A 16,300-nucleotide genomic window follows, 5' to 3' on the forward strand; every position below is an offset into this window, starting at 1 on the left:
TCTACAGCTGAAAAACAGTTTTGAATACCAAAAACTTACATTTAAATTATTAAACACAATTTACAAATTCAATATCAATTTTAACATTAAAAACTGGCAATAATCTATTAGTGACTGCTTCCTGGCTTCAACAGTGTTGGGCCCACAGTTTTGGTACTTGAACTGGGCTATAATCTTTATCAATTGTAATATAATTATGATAAATAAAGGAAAATATAAACAATAAGGTATTAATTTAGTGTAATAAAAGTTAAAATGTATTTAAAAACTTCAAATTTGAAAGATTAATGGAAGTCCGAATATGATTTTGAAATATCAAATAATGTGATACAGGTTAACTATTAATAAACTGGGATTCAGTTATCCGGTTCTGCGTAAAAAACTCACTGCGTTACAAATTGGAATAACAAAATGATGTAAATGTAAACCGTAACGTTTTACACGCAAAAAGTCACGTGGCTTGCACTTTGGCACTTAAAACGTTATGGCTTGCACAAAAATTCATCTTCAAAATATAGCCACTTAGGGCGCCACTATTGCCACAATATTTTTTTGTAGGAAAAAACATTGCATTTAAAATTCATTTCTTCAATAAAATGTATTTTAAGAAAAATGGCATTTACAACCTTATGGCATTGCACGCTTCATGTATACTTTCACAAAATTTTTAAAATTGAATAAAAAATATTTAAAATTTTTAATGTTTAGTCGACGACAAGTGTGGAAAATTCACCTTCACCATCTCCAGTGGCACCAAATGCACCGAAATTTGGGACTTTAGTTCCTAATAGAATATTTGTGGGTGGAATTTCGGCAAATGTAAGTTTTAGATAAAAGTAAACAAGTGTACTAAAATTTTATTTACTGTAATTTTTTTATATTAATTTAGAAAATCTTTGTTTTATTTTTAATCAAAATTAAATTCATAGAATGACAAAAAATAAATTTGAAATTTTTGCCATTCTGTGTTAAAGCAATATCAAACTTTTAAATTCCTTACGTTGTAGAATACTAAGATCCTGTGCTAAATTCTTAATTTAAGAACTATTTGTTCTATTTCCTTTTTCTGTTTTAACCCAAAGAAGATGGTTATGTATTATTATAACCAAGACCCAATAGATTTTACTTATACGAATGTTTTCATCCATTTAAAAATGATCATCATCAGAAAAATAGAACAGAATTAAAATAAAAAAATCTTTTTAGAATAGAATTCAATTCAAAAAAATTTCAGTAGCAGAAGCTTTATACATGCCTGTAAAACAATTTCATATTTTGCACCAGCAGTGATGCACCCAGAGAGGGGCCAAGGGGCTCTATAATTGATTACTTTTTGACTCCTGACCACTCTAGATTTCCAGATTCTTAAATTATTTAAGACGTGTTCAATGCAATAATCTTGCTCAATCAAAGTTCACAAGTACACCTTTATTCTTTGCATAAGCAGCAAGTGCCATGTTGAAAAGCTTTTTTCTGATGCCTTGGAGTCCTTGTGTACTGTGAAAAACACATACAAATATACTCAAAACCAGTAAATTATTTAATATGAACATTATTATGTATATCTTAATGAATACTGAATAGAACAACTTTAAGTAATCAAAAACATTTAAATATGAAGGTTTGCATTGGTACAGTGTTATCAATCTAATACAGAGACATTTAAAAATTACAATTTAACATATAGGAAATTAAAAAGTTACATTTTTAAAAATTTAAAAATATTAATATTACAACTTTAAACCTAAATAAGGTCTAAAGTTGGAACAACCATTTTCAATTAATAAGTTGTTTGCAAGCATGACTGCTTCAAAAGGGGCACAGATGGATATAAAGAAACCACATCTATTTAAAAAAGGCGAGATGCAAAGATCTCCTATTTGGATCTTCTCATACATAGATCTTCCAATGGCATCTTATTTTCTGTATATCTTAAATTTGATGAACCTCCTTACATCATTCTATCTATAGATTTTCACTCTCCAGGTACGAAAAACTCTACTATTATAGCACTGATACACAGGGTGTTCTTATATCCTTCCATTCAATTGCTAGTAGAAGACAAGCTTCTCTTCTTAAGTTGGCAGTTTGCAGTGCTGGGTATTTTTTGCCCAAGTTCAAACACCTAGTCAGCTTGGTCAAAGACATAAAGTGGAAGGTGGAAATAGTATATTGTAAGAAGGAGTTAGTTTTTGTAACACCAGCCATTTTGTACATATATTTGACAAGTTTTCAAGAAATTTGGCTTTATTTTGCTACTATTTTGCACCCCAGCTTATGTTGGGGTGCTAGTAGCATAGGATACTTTGTGTTACACTCTGAGATGAAGTTACACTCTGAAAAACCTGGGGTATATGCTATACCCTTACAAAATCCATTAATTGGGTCAACGCTATTATATATTGGAGCTACTATTAGAATGCTCTGCCTCTGTCTTGCAGAATATCGTGATGATGATGTACATTTGATACATACAACAGAACTAGCTAAAAAGTAGTAGAGAATAACATCAAGCTACTTTGGTCGCAAACTTCCTTTCAAAAACACTGTGGTGATTGAAAAACATTATTCTTATGGGAATCTCTTTACACTCAACAATGTCATCGAGTAACTTGTCCACACCAGATATACTGGAACTGTGGACAGCACAATTTAACCTCATAAACTATAAATCACATGGTTTGTGATAAAATACCTCACAGCATCATTCGTGCTGCTATACATTTTTGTTTACTATTTATTTTATTATTAATTATTTTAAACCAGTTTTATTTTTAATGTTTTTCTTTTACATATAATTGTAGTTTGTAATATTGTATAATTTTGTAAATTGTATATACAGTCAAACCTGTTTTTATGCGGGGGATAGGGACCGCATTAAAAAAAACGCATTAAAAAAAATCTCACGAAACTTCACGAATGGCTGTAAATAATAGTTTTCGCAACACAATTAAAAAATATTTTTTTATGCGGTCAACAGGGACCGCATAAAAAAAGTCTCACATAGAAAATAACTCAAAACCGTACGAAATAGAATTTATTGACAACAGATGTCAGCACTTGACTGCATTGTCTGGTCTATCATCTGTTTTACATATTTTTGTCCAGGTGGTGTTTTGTTGACTTAAAAAGTAAATTATTTCATTTTTCGCATATTCATGCAATAATATTACTATAATAAGTGCATTTATGCTATAATAAGTTTATTTAGCTATAATAAGTCAACGTAAGACATGACGAATCGCACGAGACTAGTCGCCAACTATACCGCATAAATTAAAAATTCGCATTAAAAAAATCGCACAAATAAAAATCGCACATAAAAAGAGCGCATAAAAACAGGTTTGACTGTATATAGTTTTAAATTTCATGTGCATTTGATTTGTAAAAACATTAGTTCCTATTTGAGTTCTGTTTTTGAATTGAAATGTTTTGTTTTCTATGAACGATTCTGCCTGAAGAGGAGGACAGTTATATACTATCAAAAGTATTTGCAAAATAAATAATTTTATATAATGTTGATAGACAATGGTGTATGTTATCTTTCTCTAAGAGAACTAAAGGCACATTATGTCTATATACATGTTTGGTGATTTTGGGGAAAATTGCAGTTGTAGATAAATATGCCTGCCCTAGGTATACAAAGGATATTTTACATTTTCTAAATATGCCTTCAATGGGTTTAGACAAAGGAAATATTGCTTGTTAAGTTTGTAATTTCACTTTAATCTTTGAATGCTATGGTCCATTTCCAAGATTGTTCTGACTTTTTCTTTTACTATATTTCTCTCATCTCCTTCCACAAGTGGACCTTTCTGCACACATCTTTCAGTTGGTGGGCTGGCTACATCCTGTGAAAGTCATGAGGTATTGCTTTTATTTTAAGTCTTATTCAGTTTTGTTGGTTGCAAGCAGTCACACAGAGATGCCATAACACTTAGTTCACATATACCTTTCCATTCCTTCATGGTCATAGTTTTCACATTTTTTTTTTTTTTTTTTTTGGTGATGAGGAAAGCAGCACCTTATAGACAACATATTTTATGTTCTGTGGATCCTAATTTTTAAGAAAAAAATAAAGAAAGAATTCTTAGATGAAATCTTCTATAACAATGATAATGATTCTGATGTTGAGAAATTTAGTAATTGCAACCTGGATTCAAAACAAGAACTTGATGATGGGAATGATGGGAATGAAGATGTGACAAGAAGATCAACAGAGAGAAAGTTATTTTTATGAGAAAAGTAGATGTTTTAGATAGAGAAATGGCAATTATCAGTATATCACACTAACCTTATAATGCTTTGCAGTTATTTTGTAACATATCACAAATGTTTTCAGTCCACCCTAGGATCTTCTTCAGGTGGAGTGCTAGAGAAAACCTTTTCTGGTGAGATTCTTGTTCTATTCCATTTCTGATGCGTTCTAATTTCTTTTTGAATTTCCTTTTTAAATTTTAAATTTATAATGATGCGCATGTGTGTCAGCTGTTATAACGCTGGGTCATACATAGCCTGCCAAATCCTCAAGAGTTGTTTTTCATCTTTAAAATTGATTAAAAGGCCCTGGCATTCTGCTTTAAAAATCTCTAATATGTCTCCAAATTCTGAATTTAGAGGCATTAGAGATTTTTAAAGAAGAGTTTTTGTTTTTACTAATTTCATTAAAACTTGATAATACAAATGATTAAAAGGAAAGGGGGGAAATAGGACATCTTCAGTCTCAATAATATTTCAACAATTCGTTGAGAATAGCCAACTTTGCTCAGTGTGGTGTGTGGATAAAATGTTTGCTAACTCATTAGGTGCATTTGTGTATGTGAAAGAAATCTTATAGGTTTCTATGGAAAGTTTTTAGAATGTATATGCCGAAACAACTATAGTTGAATCTGTTTAACTCAGAACCTCTTTATCTCGAAATTTATTTTGTCCCCATTTGGGCACCCCTTTGCGAGTGGTGCTGGGTGCATGATACATCCCCTTGCCCCCCTCGCCATGCCACTGGCATTTGCAGCCTAAATTCAATATATTTTCTATTATCTCAAATAATTTTTTCCCAAAAACTCTATACTAAATCTCAAATTAAGGACTGAAGTGTCAATGACAAATTCAAAGCTCAGCAACTACATTTTGATAGCAAAAATTATAGTTGCAAAACATCTCTCACAATACATGCATAGATACAATTGAAACTGATTTTCTCTGATTGGCTACGAGTTGACTAGCATCTTATTGATTATTATTTTAGGTTGACATGTTATAATGGATTTTAAACTTTTCTTGACCAGTGTTTTTTGAAATCATTTAAGTTCTTCATTGCAAAGTTAAGAGAAGCAAATGGCTGGTGTCAAAAGAAAGTTGAATGTCCTTTCAATTGAAGAAAAAATGAAAATCTTAAAATTTTTGACAGAAATCCTCAGATGAGAAAGAATGAAGTTGCAACCAAGTTTGCCATTCCATCAAGTACTCTTTCAACAATAATAAAGAACAGAGATTCAGTAGAGAGAAACTTCAAAAACAAAAACAACAATGTGAAGAAAATTGAAATGTTCTTTTCCAGAAGTAGACGAATTTGTAAGGAAATGATTTGTGAATTGGTGTGACTGAGGAGTTTCTTAGTGGAATGATGTTACTGTAGTGTACATACAAGTGTTAACGTACTGTCCGCGAACGTAAGTACAGAACGACCCAACAACAATTATACAAATAACAAATGTCCCTTTATTACACTTTGTACAAAGAGGTTCAATCAGGTATCCCAACTATTTACATAAAGGTTTTAGACCCAGCGTAGTTTTCACAAAGGCTTCCTTTTTACTGAACAAAGTACAGGGGTGGCCGTTACCCAATCGCGTGACAATGAAATTTTGTATATCGCAGAACTAACCTAACTTAATTCTAACTTAAAGCTAACTTAATAATAAGGGAGATAGGAAAGTGAGAAGAAATAAGAATCGAAATGTTGCTTCACCTGGGACTTTCTATTTCAAGCCGATACACACTTGGGAGGGCCTCGGTTCTTTTATCCTGACTTCCGTTTTTTCAAAGTTTGCTTCGCTATATCGTTATTCGAAATTCTTTCCTTACGATAAGTTCTCTGACTTGATTCCTGCTTGGACAGCCTCGGACTCCTCTCTCGATCAGCTCCTTCTTGAGCTCTTCCTTACACGTCCGATCTCCTCCGTGTCTCGTCCAAAAGTGCCTCTTCTTGGGCGCTATCCACCCGGCCGCACATTCTACTCTTCTTTGTTCCGATTCTTAGAACCACTAATCCCACCCCAAGGCAATAACGGTCTTTGAAAGATTAGGAAAAGAGAAGACAAAGAACAAAGGAAATACTAAGACTAACTAAAATTACTCAAATACAAGTATAATATTATGGCCGACGGCCACATTACAAAGGAAAGCTCAGGATTTTTCCAAAAAACTTGTCCATAGCAAATTTAAAGCCAGCAATGGGTGGCTTGAGAGCTTTAAAAGCAGACATATCAGCATCTTCAGGAAACTTTGCAGTGAAAGTGTGTCTGTGTTTCAAAATATTTGCAAAGATGGATCAAGGCACTCCTTTCTCTTGTTAAACGCTACAAGCCCATGGATGTCTTTAACACAGATGAAACAGACCTTTTCTTTCAATGTTTGATTATTGCTGTTCTGTTGAGTAAAGGACATAAGTGCTGAGAGTAAAGTACATGCAACTGTACTCTTAGTAGTTAATGAAACTGGGAATGAAAAACTTCTACTACTGTTGATTCATCATTCTGCAAAGCCCAGATGTTTTCTTAAAAGTGAAAGCATTTCCTACAGTGGCGTGCCGTGACATTTGATGATAGGGAAGCTGTGTTTCTGTAAAAAGCCGACTTCCAGGGGCAATCAGTTAATTGCGCGTCAGTGAAGGTCTAGGGTCCATTCGTACATGGGTGGTTGCTGTAGAGACAAAGACGACAAGTATCTGACAAAAACCGTTTATTTTAACATAAAATAAACATATATTATGTACAAAATAGTTTGCTTTAGGACAATCAGCCGTTCGGACGTCCTGGGCGTCGATGTGGTTCTTCGATGGTCGATCGAAGGTGGCCCCGGGACAGTGGCGTCGACGAGTCTGTAGGGCACGGGAGACTTCGTCCGTTGGAGTCGGGGACACGGTCTAAGTCCGAAGTGCACGGGTTACAGGTTGGCACAATAGACGAGAAACTGTTTTTTTTTTCTTTTTCTTTTTTTGCGCGTTGACACACGGCGTTTTGGTTATTCGGAACGTTAACCGAGTGCCAGGTGTCCTCGATTGTCGGAGATTATATCAATCTCCGTTCTTTCTTTCATCCATTTTGATTGGTCGTTCTTCCTCAATCACGCTTCCCGAGTGGTTGGTCCCTGGTTACTAAACGTAACGACACTCTTACCTGGAGAGCGAGAAAAGTCCAAATCGAAGACGAATTCGATCTTCCACCGATCGTAGGACGACTTCCTTCCGCGATTTATGGTTTCTGCCTGGCAGTTTGATATAAACAATGGATGTCCGACTACAAACGACTTTTACTTATGTTTTTTTAAACTAATAAATTTTTCTCTTAATTAACCGTTTTTTCGCGTCTTTCGTGACGGGTCAGACCTGTGCGGTACATCACATTTCCATAAAAGATTTAAACAAATACTGGAAATGACAAAAATAAACAATTTATGTATTTTAGTTCTAAAATACAAATAATACATACATAATACAAATTGATACGATACAAACAATGATAGAAAAGCTTGTTTTTTTTAAATTTTTTATAAACTAACTCTATTCGGCGATTTTTTCCGCAAAGTCGTTAATTACTTTATCATACGTGGTACGATCCAAAAGTTCGGGGACTGCAGTAATCTACGACAACAAAAGCATGTAGTTGAAGTTACAGCGTATGAAATGGATTCTACTAAACCACCTCTACGTGTTCGGGTTAATTTCACCCATGTCATGTGATTAAACCGCGAGCGCTGCTGTTTTTTTCCGGAGATAGTTACCTTTGTCCTGCGACGTAATCAAAGTGGAGTTTCAAGAACTACCTCCAACATTTCGACTTCACCGTGACCTTTTACCGTAGAATCACCGTACACCTTTCTTAGCAATTTTAAAATCTCTGTAGGTGTTTTACCTAAACGCTGACAAAATTTAATGTTGGAGGTTGTTCTTGAAACTCCACTTTGATTACGTCGCAGGACAAAGGTAACTATCTCCGGAAAAAAAAACAGCAGCGCTCACGGTTTAATCACATGACATGGGTGAAATTAACCCGAACACGTAGAGGTGGTTTGGTAGAATCCATTTCGTACGCTGTAACTTCAAATACATGCTTTTGTTGTCATAGATTATTGCATTCCCCGAACTTTTGGATTGTACCATGTAAAAGTCGCTGGTCGTCGACTCCATCAACGTATTTGAAAGCTCTTTTTCTATCGAAAGCAACGCTAGCGACGACAATTTTTCCTCCGACCGCGTGTTCCTGGCCAATGTATGAATTCTCTCCGTGGTCAAAAAACTGCACTCAACAGACCCACTGATAGATGGTACCGTAAAAATTAATGATATTAAATCATATAATTCTTTTAGTACTTGATATAATTCTTTTATAATTCTTTGTTCGAATCGTCATTAATTATAACATGTTTTATGTTTAAGAGTTACTTGTCAATATAGTCCGGACACGAATATAAATATTGCGATTCGCTACGTAATTTAGATACATCAAAAAATTTTCCATAAAATTTACTTAATTTAAAGAATTAAAACGCGCTTGGAAAAATTGTTAATAATTTTAATATTATGAAAACATTTAAAAGTGATAAAAATTCTAAAGATTTGAATGTCTGAAAATCTGTCAATATAATTATATTTTTTTTTAATTATACTGTAATTAAATATAACTTTGCAAAAAAATGTACATAAAAATAACATTGAATACTCTTTACTTTTTAAATCTTAAACAATTCACTTAGTCAGATAGCTCCCTACCAGTGGCTAAGAGATAGAATCGTTGGAAGCGTTACGCGTGTGTAGTTTCCACTGGCTAAACCAGCTGAGGTTAGTGCTCTGTAAAGCGCATGCACCAATGCCCTCTGGCTGCTTTACACCATTCAGTTATTCTCGCCTTGAAAGCTGTCTCGGAAGCGCTTCCATTTTGCCACTAACATTCGAATATATAATAGCAATCTTATCGTTTTTTTTCACATATAGTATAGAATTTTTTAATAAGATACATAATGCAGTTATAATAAAATATTAATTTTAATTAATTCAAAGTACGTTAAAATATGAAAATTTATATTTTAGAAAATACAAGGGAAGGTCATTGGAAGGTGGAAGCGGCGCTTCCACCGCTTCCAATGACGGCACGCCACTGATTTCCTATAACATACACAAAGCAAACCAGAAAGGTTGGATGACAAGTGAAATCTTTAGTGGCTGGTTGAAAAGAATCAACAAGTCTATGGCTTAAAAAATTTTTTTTTTTCTTTGATAACTGCAATGCTCATTCCAACCCCCTACTCTAAAAATCATCATTAATAAGATTTTTGCTTCCAAATATCAGATCTAAGCTGTAAACTCTTGATCAAGGGATCATTCAAAGTTTTAAAGTGGGATGTCAAGAGAACTGGTTCGAAAATTTCTAGATGCCGTCAACAATGGCAGTACCCTTTTCACTGTCAACATTTTGGATGCTATGAGGATGATAGACTATGCTTGGAAGAATGTTGCAGAGAAGGCAATCAAGAACAGTTTTCTAAAAGCAGAGTTTAAGCAAAAAAAAAATGAGGAAGAGGAATGGCAAAACACCATTAACATGGTGAAAGACAGAAACCAATGAAGTAAATTCAGAAGAGTGGATAATCATGAAGAATAGACTTAATCTAGACATTTCATTTGAAGAGATTTTGGGCATGGACAATTTCCTGTTAACATGTGGAATGTTGACAGATACGGCAATCATGGAAAATGTGAGAGGAGTTTCTGACAATGAAAATGAACTAGAGGATCAGATAGATTCATCTAAAGTTATTACCATAAAAGAAGTAGAAAAGTTGAAATGTTGAGAACTTTCTTTAAATGCCACAATGATATTAGTCAGGTTGTATTTACAGCTATTACTTACCTTCAAAAAATGCACTACAGTGTTATTGGAAGAAGTCGTTTATTGTGTTAAAATTGTCCAGTCAAAGAAAGTAAGTATCAGAAATTATTGACCAATTATTTCTGTTAAAGGATGTCAAAAACATATTATTTTTATCTAATACAGATATGTACTGTACTGTACATGCTATTGTATTAATAAAATACTGTAACTTGAATTAAATCTATTACTGTTTGCTGCACACATGTTAAGTCACGCGAGTGTATGGCCAACGAAAGGACAAATTTACAATAAAACAAAACTTTAAGTTTAATGAAAAAAAAACAACAATCAATAAAACACTCTTTCACCTCGCGTGATGATACGCAGGATTCTTTTACAACTCCGACTCGAAACCTCACACGTGTAGGCGAAGGAGTAGACAAAAATAACAAAGGGAAACACGTGGTTCACACACAATAAGCGCGACAAATTTATAACGAGTTACAAATAGGATATTCACCGGACTATTACAAACTAGGATTAAAACTAACTTACTTGCTATAGAAAGGGGAAAGAAGAGTTAGATAAATATATGGAATTATATATAAGAAGGGATAGGGGGTACCCAGAATAACGATGTGTCCTCGAGATCTCTATTTCGCTGAACGAGCCGATCCTATTCTTTCTCCACGTCTGCTCCGTCCCAGCTCCACACCAAGAATGACCGTTACTCCCGTTCTTTTGCCTCCGGGTCTTTTTCTTCTTTTGTCCTCCCCCTTACTTCCGGGGAAAGGACTGCCCCACCCGCAAGGAAAGTGAAAATAGAAAGATCGAGAAAACAAGGGAGACAGAACAAAGAATTGAAGGATTAATATAAGGCTTATAACTATCGCGTATATACAAAATTATGACGTACCGTCACACACAAACCTCTACATCTCAAAGCCTGTCTACCTAAAAATTTTTTCTTGTTTCTGTGAGATTTGAGATAGACAGGTTCAACTGTAGCTATATATGTATTGAAAATTCAATGTTTGACTAATGCATATACAAATTACTTGTATAATGCAATCACTTATTCTGGCCAAGGTACTAATGGGCAAATGCTTTATCAGATTATGAAAAATCTCTTAAGTGTTCCTTTGTAAGCTAAGGTTGATGAAACCAATTGAGTACACTCAAAGAAATATTATTGATGATCAAAAACTGACATACAAACAGTACCTTGGAATTGTAAAAGCCTTACTGTCCTTAAATTCTAATATTATTGTTAATTGTCTACTTGGACTTGTAGTGCTACGCAACTATGTATTATTGTTATTATTATTATTATTAATTATTTTCTCGGTTTCCTTTTTGTATGTATCGGGTTTTCTTGGTTTGTACCGTGTCGCGTGGAATTTTCTTATGATGTCACCTTAGGATACGTGAGAAGCTTTCTGATTGGTCCAGAGTGGGACAATAAGTGAAGCGGACTTCCGGAGAGCGGGAAATATAAATTGAGGGACTCTCACGATTGAGGACACTTTTTGGCTGCTTTTGGATTCGTCGAGGAAGGTTGCCGAGGAAGGGTCAGCAAGGACGTCGGAGTTAGACCGGGAGAACAGGAGTCTAGAAAGGGCGACCACTTTCAGTCGGGAAGCACAATCCGTTTCCATCGTAGTGTAATTGAGAAGTATCAACGAGGGACGTACTTCTGGTGACGTAAATTACGTTCAGGTATCGGAAAGAACTATTAGTTTTGTGAATTAACGTAAAGAAAAGGAACGCTTGGAACTCGAGATCGTGTTGCATTTACTTAACATAATACCGTGATTCGTCGAAGGCTAATATATGCAATTATTGTATAGAAGGAAAATGTGTATGTATATATGTATATAGAGTATTGTAAATTTCGTTAGTTTTAAGTCGTGTATCGTGTAAACTTGAGGGTTAGGAAGCATCTCGCGGTTATTGTACTGTTAGAATAAATTACTGTTGTTTCGCCAAATTCGTGCACGTGTAATTGGTCATTACTTGAGTCCTTAACATACATCCTTATTACATCCGTGGACTTAGATCCATCGGATAATCAACATTGGCGTCCGCGACAGGATATTGATCGGGTTGTTTGTTGTAAAAGGACCGACCAAACGTGCATCTTGTATTAACCCCTCATCCTACTGCCGCTTATATCTGTAATTATAGCCATTGGAATTGTAAATTATATTATTGTAAAACCAAAAGGTTTCGGTAAACTATGGATGAACAAATTACCAGCGGATCTTCAGGGGCAGGGGAATTGGGCAATGTGCCTATTGTAACGGGATTTATGGGCATGATCCCATGTTTTTCGAACCTGCCCGGAGATATTTTAGATGTGAGTAGGTTTTTCCAAACCGTCGAGAACGTCGCGTCGTTGGCAAGCTGGGATGAGACTGTGAAGGTCACCGTAGTTCAAGCCCGCCTAAAAGGTGAGCCCTTGTCTTTATTTTTCGATTTAAGGGACCAGGGCGTCATGAGCTATGATGAAATAAGGAGGGCTCTTATAAAGTGCTTTGGTCGTAAAGAAAAAGAACAGGACCCGTTTGATCAGGTATTAAAGATCTCCCAGAGAAGAGGGGAGAGGGTTTGCGAATACGGGATTAGGATTAAGTCGTTGTTTTCACGAGCGGTGACGCGCAATTCTAATTTAGCGACGCTTCGCGACAATGCTGTTAAGGAATGCTTTATAAAAGGACTACTAGCGGAGATTAGGAGGCAGGTGATGCAGAGGCGGCCGGACACCTTGGATGAGGCGATAGTAAAGGCCGAAGAAGAAGAGGAAATCGAATCGGCCTGCAACAAACGAGGTGGGATAAGTGAGGTATGCGCAAATGTTGAGCATGAAAGGGGGTTGGAGAGAAGGGAAGTACAATTGGGTAAGCGTGTAGAGGAGTTGGAGACTCAAATAAGGAGTTTGACCGAGTCCATGGCATCTTTACTCGAGCACATGAAGGGGAACAATAACCGCGAGAGGTGGGGAAAAGAGCGCCGTTGTTACACGTGTGGTGAAATAGGCCATATTTCGAGAAAATGCAACAAGAGAAGAGGTTTAAACTAGTCAGAGGTCATTTGAAAGGTCAGGCGAATGACCGGTTAGTTAAATTAGAACTGACCAGAAAGATCCACTTGTCAGACCGGGGGTTACCGATTGTAAGAGGTGTAATCCTAGGACGTGAAATTGCTGGTCTAGTAGATACAGGTGCAGAAAGGACCGTAATTAAGAATGAATTGACTGAATATATCAGGCGTGAAAATAGGAATTGGGTGGTCCCAAACAATTCATGTATTAGTGGGATGTCGGGAGCACTCATAAACAGTGATGAGGCCGTAGCAATCGAGTGCTGTTTCCACGATGGGAAAAAGGTATGCACGACAACACCAAGTGTTGGGTTTCCTGAAAGGGCAGGTTACGAGATGATCATCGGGATGGACATTATTTGCCAGCACCCTGGGCTGTTGGTGGGGATCGAATCAGTGGTTAAGGCAGATAAGCAAGGTCGTGAAGGGAGATTTTGTATTAATATAAATAGTGAGGTAGGGGTGGCAGAGGTAGAAAGAGAGGTGTGGAGATTGGATCACCTAGATGAACCGGTTAAGAGGAAAATAATAAATATTTTGAGAAAGTATCCGGACGCTATTGCTAGCGAAATTGCCGAGTTATCTGGCACTAGCAGACATATGCACTCTGTTAGCCTGACGTCGGAACGTCCGGTCAACGTTAGACAGTACCGAATTCCGTACAGTTACTTACCTGGCCTTAAGAAGCAAGTTAGTGAGCTGATAAAAGCAGGTATATGTGAGGAGAGCTCATCGGAGTGGAACTCTCCTATACATGTTGTTCCTAAAAGCTCTGGTGAGATTCGTATCACTTTGGACCTGCGAAAAATTAATGATATAACAGAACCCCAAATATTCCCGATGGCTCGAATAGACGACATCTTATCCCAACTTAATGGGAACAGATATTTCTCGGTATTGGACTTAAAAGCAGGGTATTTCCAGATTCCTCTAGATCCCAAGGTAAGACACATATTTGCGTTCTCCACACCATGGGGAAAATACCAACTTTGTAGGATGCCTCAGGGTGGGAAGAATAGTGGGAGGTTTTTCCAATACATTATGACGAAGATCTTAGCAAAATTTGTCGGAAATAGCTGCTTTGTGTTTCAAGATGATATTGTATTATTTTCACAAAGTTTGGAGGATCATCTTGAGCTTGTCGATCGAGTAATTAGTACATTAAGGGATGAGGGCCTAAAATTAAATCCGAGTAAATGCCAAATATTAGCAAAGGAGGTGAGATATTTAGGACATATTATTAATAGCGAGGGTGTGCGACCTGATCCCAACAATGTTGAGTCGATCAAGAAAGTGGAAACACCTCGTAGTGTAAAAGAGGTCCGCAGTTTTCTCGGTGTGGTTGGATTTTTTCGGAATTTTATCCCGTCGTTTTCCGATATCGCTGCTCCATTAACAGAACTCACCAAGAAAGGGAAGAGATTTTTATGGAGCCCAGAATGTCAGAGAGGTTTTGAAAAGTTAAAAGAGGCAATAGCAAGCCCACCAATTCTAGCTCACCCGGATTTTGATAGACCATTCTATTTGCACACTGACGCATCTGACAACGCGGCAGCTGCGGTGCTCGAACAACGGCACGAAAAGGGACTGGCTCCGATAGGCTATTTTAGTAGGAGATTTCAAGGGGCAGAAATCAATTATTCCACAATTGAGAAAGAATGTCTAGCAATTGTTTTAGCCTTAAGACACTTCAAATTTTTAATTCTAGGCCAAAAAACGATAATACTCTCTGACCATAAACCCCTTGTGTTCCTTAGCAACATTCAAAATGGGAGCAAGCGTCTGACTCGTTGGATAATGGAGATTATGGACTACCATATAGAAGTCCAACATGTGAAAGGCGTTGACAATAAAGTAGCGGACTTCCTTTCGAGGAACGTTAACGGGGTTCATCACTTCGATGTTGAATCTACAAGGGCTGTAATCCCTAATAGATACGAGATTGGTTTATCACAGGATCGCGATGAAACTTTTGGCCCCATAAAAAGGGATTTACTGAGAAGCCCCGGGAATAGAAATATTGGGAGCTATATGCACCAGTATGTAGTAATAAGCGAATGCCTGTATAGAAGAAGCCTCTTGAAGTCCCGTGACAAGTATGTTAGCCAATTATGCGTAGGGGAGGATCTTGCTAGGGAAGTGATTAAGGCTGTTCACGAAAACAATCTGTCGGGGCATTGGGGCGTGCGAAAAACTATAATTAACATTGAGAAACACTATTATATTCGGAATTTGAGAGAGAAGGTCGAAGGTGTCATTAAGACGTGTGAAAGGTGCCAGAGGCATAATGTACACAAAGGAAAGGCTCCTTTCCAAGAAAACGAGACGGCTGAGGCACCTTTCCAAAAGATTGCTGTGGATATAGTAGGACCTATCCGCACATCGAGCAGCGGTAACCGATTCATCCTTGTAATAGTAGATATTTTCACTCGTTTCGTCGAAGCACACCCTTTGAAGGACCAAACTGCATGGTCTGTGAGTAATACAATATTTAATGAAATCGTTTGTAGGTACGGTGCCCCAGAAGTAATTATTTCCGATAGAGGTACCAACTTTCTATCATCTTTATTCTCGGACTGTTGCAAGTGGTTAGGAATTAGGAGGAACATTACTACCGCTTATCGACCTTGTGCGAATGGCACGTGCGAACGGGTGAACAGATCGTTAGTCGAAATGATAACTAAATCCTCTGACGATGGGAGAGTCGAATGGGATGAAATGATACCTTCTGCATGTTTTGCCTATAACAATTCGCACCACACTGCCATAAATGAGTCACCTGCCTTCCTCTTGTATGGTGTTGATCCCCGTACCCCTAATATCGAATACCTGCCTGATGATATGTCTACCGATGAGCGTAGGGCATTCCTGGTCACGAAACTCCGTGCATTACGGGAAAATGCGAGTATCCATGCGCGAAATTACAACAAGAAAGGAAGGGATTATCGAAGCAAAGGGAGAACATTAGTAAGTTTTTCGGAAGGGCAGAGGGTTTGGGTGAGAAAGAAAGGTGTTAAAGGGAATAAGTTTTCTTATAATTATAAAGGACCCTTTCGGATCACCAAGGTGATAAACCCAACTACGTATCGTGTGGAGGGTTGCAATAT

At 36.7% G+C, this 16,300-nt stretch overlaps 1 protein-coding gene across 2 annotated transcripts in view; it reads left to right on the forward strand.

The window, feature by feature from the left end:
- Positions 1-16,300, forward strand: part of LOC136974449 (protein boule-like) — a 134,263-nt gene that overhangs the window by 38,044 nt on the left and 79,919 nt on the right. For both annotated transcript variants that reach the window (XM_067269353.1, XM_067269354.1), the window contains exon 2: positions 709-819. In XM_067269353.1, the coding sequence (XP_067125454.1) occupies positions 709-819 (111 nt within the window). The remainder of the gene's footprint in view (positions 1-708; positions 820-16,300) is intronic.

The sequence above is a fragment of the Centruroides vittatus genome, unplaced genomic scaffold, assembly GCF_030686945.1.
Source record: "Centruroides vittatus isolate TY-2023 unplaced genomic scaffold, ASM3068694v2 contig_349, whole genome shotgun sequence".
Lineage (NCBI taxonomy): Eukaryota > Metazoa > Arthropoda > Arachnida > Scorpiones > Buthidae > Centruroides > Centruroides vittatus.